Source organism: Natrix helvetica (genome assembly GCF_964273705.1).
Source record: "Natrix helvetica genome assembly, chromosome: 2".
Classification (NCBI taxonomy): domain Eukaryota; kingdom Metazoa; phylum Chordata; class Lepidosauria; order Squamata; family Natricidae; genus Natrix; species Natrix helvetica.
In genome coordinates, this window is record NC_138552.1 from 255,118,996 (window position 1) to 255,125,569 (window position 6,574).

A 6,574-nucleotide genomic window follows, 5' to 3' on the forward strand; every position below is an offset into this window, starting at 1 on the left:
TCCGGGTATAACCCACAGTTTTAGGAGTTTTTAGTGATCGCCCATCCAGGTACTAGCTAGGTCCGACGTTGTGTTGTTTTTGAGATCAACTAAGACGGCATTGATAACCAATAATTAAATACAGGCAATGGCTCTGATAAATATTAGAGAAGTAAAGTAAAAGAATTTGGAGGGGAAAAAATCAATCTTTGCTTCCTCTAGCGCGCTACAGTCCGTTAAAATCTCGAATGATCCTCAAACGCTTTTTAAAGTACATATTAACTACTGACAAATATGCAGCAGCCGTACGTCTCAACCGCTTTTAACTTTAAAAACAGGCGATGTTTTAAACACGCCTCTTCGCGGGGTCCTAACGTCGCTCAAAATGGCGTCACGTCCTATTTCCCCTCCCCTCCCCTTCCCTTTTTCAGCCTAACGTTACTATGGAAACAAAAACTCTCTTTCCCGCCTCGCCAGTCCGCGACGGGCTCACAATTATAGTGCGCGTGCGCAATAACGGCGCAACCTATATAAGGACTGCAACCCGCATGCGCTCAGCGACAGTTGTTTTTTTTTCCTTCGCGAAAGGATGTCGCGCTACAGCCGTTATGCCGGAGGTAAGTGATGCGAGTTCAGGCGCGGTGCGAGGCAGGTGTCGTCTGTATCTAGTCTTCGTATCACGCGGTGTAGTTTCACTGTTTGTACGACACTAAGCTGTATCGGTGATAATGTTAAGGCCCGTTAGGAAATGACCCGGCGCCATTTTGCACATGTTATAGTCGCTGGATGTACCGAGGCGAACTTCCTTCGAGTTGGAGTTGCTAAGCTTAAATGCGCAAATACGCTGCTGATTTGCTTGAACATTTTAGTGGAGGCTGGCAGGCACTTGATGTTTTCATTGATTTTTTTTTCTCCCTTTTTTTTGTTAATGCTACTACCGGTGTACGGGTAAAATGGAGGCGGTGCTAAAGATGGCGGCGCCCGTGATCGGCGGGGCAGGAAGACGGTGGGGGAAACGGCGGCGTCGGGCGAGTTTGCAACGGAGTAGCCGCGTGTGTGTCCGCCGCCAGGAAGCGGTGGTGGCCTAATGCGCAGGCGCGCGATGGAGCATGAGTGCCGCTATGCCTGCTTGGCCTTGGGATTCAGCGGCTTCCCGGGCCCGAGTGGGTGGAGTAGCTGGCTGGAGCGCTGTGCTGTGAGCGGAGGACAGCTACTTCTCCTTTTTTTGTGAAAACAAAGCCAATGCACGGCGAATAAATGCTGTAAAATAACAGCGTTGATAGCATAGAGGTGATCATAAAAGCTAAAAAATAAACCACCACCCTTCTATGTCCAGTATGATAAGAAACACTTTGTAGAGGAAATAGATAACTTGCTAATCACCTGGAAGACTACTTGTAAAAAAAAGGGTATAGTGGAACTTATGCTCCATTAAGCATGTTTTTCCTACTTGATCTTAAGACGTCTTAAAAGTTTTGGAAATTACTGTTTTCTATTTTTGCAGAAACAAAAGTATACGTTGGCAATTTAGGAACAGGTGCTGGTAAAGGAGAACTTGAAAGGGCTTTTAGCTACTATGGACCCTTACGTACCGTGTGGATTGCACGAAACCCTCCCGGATTTGCATTTGTTGAATTTGAAGACCCAAGGGATGCTGAAGATGCTGTTCGTGGTCTAGATGGAAAGTAAGTAGGAATACAAATGTTATTTGTGAAATAACTTCCATTTTTGTACAGGGATTAGTATGTTGACTGAAATGTTTTGCTGTTGTTAGGGTGATCTGTGGTTCCAGGGTTAGAGTGGAGTTATCAACTGGTATGCCTCGTAGGTCTCGCTATGATAGACCTCCAGCACGACGACCATTTGATCCTAATGATAGATGTTATGAATGTGGTGAAAAAGGTCATTATGCTTATGATTGTCATCGCTATAGTCGTCGTCGGAGAAGCAGGTATGGATAGATATGAGTAATTTTGTTTTAAAGTTTTAAGTTATGTGTAGTTTTGGTTAGTAAAATAAAATAAAGTCATTTTTTTAAAAAATGTTTTTAATTATATGGGTATGTTACATTTGTTTATATTTTGTATTAAAATGCTAATATGTTAATAATCAACCTGGTCAAAACCTTTCAGGTTTCTTCGTTTGAGTCAGTCGCCTTGATTCAGAATGTCACGAGCCTTAAGATTTCATGCTGAGGCGCCTTGCAAATCCGACAATTAAGATCCTCCTAGACCTTGAGGTGATCAGCATAAGAGGCCAGATCCCCTCGAGTCATCTACACCTAGCTTCACCATATTCTGTAAAGGGCAGAAAAATTGAGACGGTGATCGCCGTAACAGTAAATTTGGCTTTCAATTGGGGCCCCCTCCGGTTTAAAAAGAGGAACACCAGATTGACCACATTCCCACCTAGAAAAATCTTCTTGCGTCAATCAAGCCTCACCTGGCTCATTTGGCTGTCAGTTTGATCGTCGTTAGATTGAAGAGAACACCTAGATGCAGCGATCGGCTATAGATACTTCTAGATCGTCTAGATCTGCTAGACCTTGGGCCAAAGAGGGTCGACCTGCAAACTTGCAAGGTTTATTTTAAATACACATTATAGTGTTTTATATTATTATGTAATAATTCTAAATGTTATACATTTTAACATCTTTATTAGGTAGTAAAAAATACTCGAGAAATAGGCCCTGAATTTTTCAACTGACGGTCACTAATTTTTAGATAGCTGATGTTTTAGCTTCAGCGAGGGCTCACGTGCCAATTGTTGAATATGTAATCTAATTTTTTTTCCTCTAACCGAAACTAGGTCACGGTCTCGGTCTCATTCAAGGTCCAGAGGAAGGAGATATTCTCGCTCACGCAGCCGAAGTCGTGGCAGGAGGTAAGCATTTACATATGTGGAACATTCTAGTTTTAGTAGGCAAAGAATAGTATAACTGTAAGTCTTTTTCCATTTAGATCCAGATCTATCTCAGCTCGCAGATCTAGATCTCTGTCTCCTCGTAGATCCAGATCTGTATCGCCACGTAGATCCCGTTCCGGTTCTTTAAAGAGATCAAGGTAATTTGGCTCATATTTATGATGATTGTAAAATAGGCAGTTCTTAGTTTTTGAATGCTGCTATATTTGTGTGCAAATCAGGTTAACAGCTGCCAGTATTGTGAATTTTATGTGTATAGTACAGGGAGTCCTCAACTTACAACCATTCATTTAGTGACTGAAGTTACAATATCACTGAAAAAAAGGGAATTATGACCCCTTTTCACACTTAATGAACATTATAGCACTCCCATGGTTACGTGATCAAAATTTGGGTGCTTGGTAACTGACTCATGATGCCGGGTCATGTGATCAGAAAGTTTGGGCTCAGTTGTCATAGGTTGAAGACTACTTGTAGTGGATTGTCTTTTTACATCGTGTGCAAAATGCATTTGTTAAGGATTAAGTCGTTTGTGCAGTGTTAAGATGAATCTGGCTCAGCCAAGTGATGGCTTGCTTTTGTAGTAGTTTGGTGATTAAGAATGCTCACTTTATGTACTTCGTGCTGCCTTTCGTGCTTTGAGTGCTCTTAGTTTTATGAACTATACTATATTGCTCAGATTGCTTATGAGAGCGAGTTGGCGGGTACTTTGGAGTTCAGTAGCATTTCTTCCCACATTGAGAGATCACTCGCCATCAGTAGTTTTCAGGCAGCACTAGCATCCAGTGCGGTGAGTGAGAAGCTTCTCCACTGATATAATGAAAGATAATGGAGCATAAAAATAAGCATTAGTGGAAAAATTCCATCGCCAGTTGAATTTGTCACTTTCAAGAAAACAGCCACATGAAACCTTACAACTAGACTCACCCAGTGAGATCTGTTGTGACAGTGAGGAGAATCAAATACTGTATTTTTTTGAGTATAAGACGCACCTTTTTCCCTCAAAAAAGAGGCTGAAAATCCCCTCAAGCCCCCTAAAGGCTATTCATGCCTCTTTTTTTTTTTAAAGAAAATGGGCCTGTTTTCACAAAATAACAGGCTGTTTTGGGGAGGTTTGCAGAGTGCAAAAACTTTTTAATTTGCCTCTTCAAAATTTTGGTGCATCTTATACTCTGAAAAATACGGTACTTTCTTTTGCCAAATGACCGCTTGTAGGGGAAAAACACCATATACAGAGTTCTATATATTTGGAGTCTTAAAATTTGCAGTTTCCTGCTGTTTTAAACTAAAAGGAACTGCTGGAAAATGGTTGCCTGTATATTACAGCTACCTTTCTAGAATCTTTAATGACATATTTCTATTTATCCAAGTAATCTGGAATAATCACATTTTTGACCTATGTGAATATTCAGGAATTGGAACACTGTAGTAGAATATCCTTTTTTTTTTTTAACCAGATCTCGGTCAAGATCCAGGTCTCGGTCAAGGTCCATTTCACGGCCCAGAAGCAGGTAAACTTCCATTTGTGGACATTGAAAGCAATAATTAAATGTGAAATTTGCTGTGGGTAGCTAACCTTAACCACTTCTAGAAAGTTTAGCTTCATTACAAATAACAGATTGTTTATTTTGCTACATTTGAAAAATAAATTGGCTGTCTTTTTGTATATGTGCACATGCACACAATTTATAGTATGACGACAACTGTATTATGAACTTTGTATTTGTTGAGTGTCATTTTGGTTCCAAGTATTTGATATAGAAACTGTTGCAAAATTTTTACCATCAGATCAAAATTTGTATATGTGTAAAATAGGACTTTAATAAATAAGTAAATTAATATGTTAAATGTTAATCAAGATTACTTGATATTTCAACAGCCGCTCTAAATCACGATCACCATCTTTAAAGAGAAGGTAAGTTGAATCTATAGGTTGAATTACTTATATAGTTAACCAAAAAAAAAGTAATTTATAGTAATGGTTTCTGCATAAATCTGTGGAGAATACAGAATATTATATTGTGAGGTTCTTCATCTAATTCAGGGGTGTTAAACCTGATCGCATTGCATGACATATTGGGTTTGTTTTTGCCCTTGTGAGCCGGGATGGCATGGCCTGCTTGAGCCGTACCTGGCCCGTGGGCCATGTGTTTGACAACCCTGTTCTAAAAAAAAGTTATAGATACATAACAATAAAAGTTTGCAAGTTTTACTAGTTTGAATTAATATTCAGAGCCTCACTCCAAAATAGGAAGTTGTTACATACGTTAAATCATTGAGCACATCATGATTGTTTTAATGGACAATAAACTTAAATGGCTCATAGTCAGACTGAGAAGGTATAGAGTTATAACTGGCCCTGAATAAACTTTGGGGGTAAGTCTGCTGTAGTGCAGAATAATCAAATCTATGTTTTGAATGACAGTTACTTATCCAAGCAAAATAAATCTAGATGTTTAATCCAAATTAGAAATGTATTTAAAAGCATTTTACTTGATTTAATCTTCAGTCTTGCTTTTTCAGTTTTGATATGAGCCATTTATATCCATTCTCCATTAATTCACGGTAAGTATGCTGCTTTTTGAATGCTTTGAAAGCTTGGCAATACTTTCTTGGGGGTAAGGGGGTGCATGAATTGTGGAAATTTTGCTTTGGTACTTTGGTACATTAAAAATGTACATGGTTTCCACTTTATTTCTAACATGTTCTTTCACAAGAATAACCCAAATAATTTAAGAATTAGGATTAAATTTATTATTGCCCTAGATGTAGCAGCGGGCCTGATTTATAACACTAATCCATTAATCTAGCCAAACTTATTATTAAATTAACTTCCTGTGACTTGGTTTCTCCTTGCCCCCATCCATTTTTTTTTTTTTACTTCCAGTCGTTCACCATCGGGAAGCCCTCGAAGAAGTATCAGTCCTGAAAGAATGGATTAAAATGGCAAAAAACGTGTTAGGGAAAGTATTGTTTACGTAATTTTAAGGGATTTCTTTATTGAGAAATATAAGAATTTAGTTCGCTGAAGAAAATCTTTTCTAGGGTTAATGCAGCAAGGATCTGGATCTTTTAGTAAAATCTGTAAAAGCTGCTACAGTAGACTATAGTGCACAATTTCTTGTATGTAACAACATCCTATGATCTCAACGGTGTCTTTTTATGGGCACGTGAAATAAAATGTGTTTCTAACTTTGCTATAATGTTATTTGCTTCTGTTAATATTTCAAGTGCATGTTGAAAGCAAACTCCAAACAGATACCTTAGTGTTGTATCCAAAGGCTGTGCAAGGATATATTAACTTGTTACTACTAAGTTGCCTGACTTATGTGGTTTAGGCACAATCCTAATGACTTGAAAATGGTGTAGCAAAGAAACTGCTTGTGTGATTTTGTAATATAAAGAGATTGATTTGATCTGTTAATTCATACTGCAGGATGCCATTATGTATTATTCCAGGCAGAATTAAGTATTTAAAGACAAGCCCAAGATAAATTTAGATGGCAAATTGACTCCAATTTGGAATTATTTAACAAAATGATTAGGTACTTGTCCTCTGTCAGATAAGGTATCTTGAAATTTGGGCAAGAGCAGAATTACTGTTCTCCAAAACAAAATTTTAAGACAGTTTTATAAGATCTAGTTCCTTGTACAAAATTCACTGAGAATTCTT

The 6,574-nt window shown here is 38.6% G+C and overlaps 1 protein-coding gene across 2 annotated transcripts; it reads left to right on the top strand.

Annotated features, from left to right (window-relative positions):
• Nucleotides 1-445: 445 nt before the first annotated feature.
• SRSF7 (serine and arginine rich splicing factor 7) lies at nt 446-6,104 on the top strand. 2 transcript variants are annotated; one of them, XM_081945299.1, is made up of 9 exons: nt 446-596; nt 1,484-1,664; nt 1,754-1,930; nt 2,788-2,862; nt 2,940-3,041; nt 4,359-4,412; nt 4,781-4,816; nt 5,425-5,466; nt 5,789-6,104. In XM_081945299.1, the coding sequence occupies exons 1-9, from the start codon at nt 569-571 to the stop codon at nt 5,841-5,843; spliced, it is 750 nt and encodes a 249-aa protein (XP_081801425.1). In that variant the 5' UTR covers nt 446-568; the 3' UTR covers nt 5,844-6,104. The 2 variants fall into 2 exon arrangements, with proteins under 2 accessions (XP_081801425.1, XP_081801426.1); XM_081945300.1 differs by lacking the exon at nt 5,425-5,466.
• Nucleotides 6,105-6,574: the final 470 nt, after the last annotated feature.

What these genes read in the sequence shown, in the direction of transcription:
- SRSF7 (XM_081945299.1), top strand. Translation starts at nt 569, where the DNA reads ATGTCGCGCTACAGCCGTTATGCCGGAG. An exon ending in AGTCGTCGTCGGAGAAGCAG is followed by an intron (nt 1,931 to 2,787) that starts GTATGGATAGAT and finishes AACCGAAACTAG; the next exon opens with GTCACGGTCTCGGTCTCATT. An exon ending in ATTTCACGGCCCAGAAGCAG is followed by an intron (nt 4,413 to 4,780) that starts GTAAACTTCCAT and finishes ATATTTCAACAG; the next exon opens with CCGCTCTAAATCACGATCAC.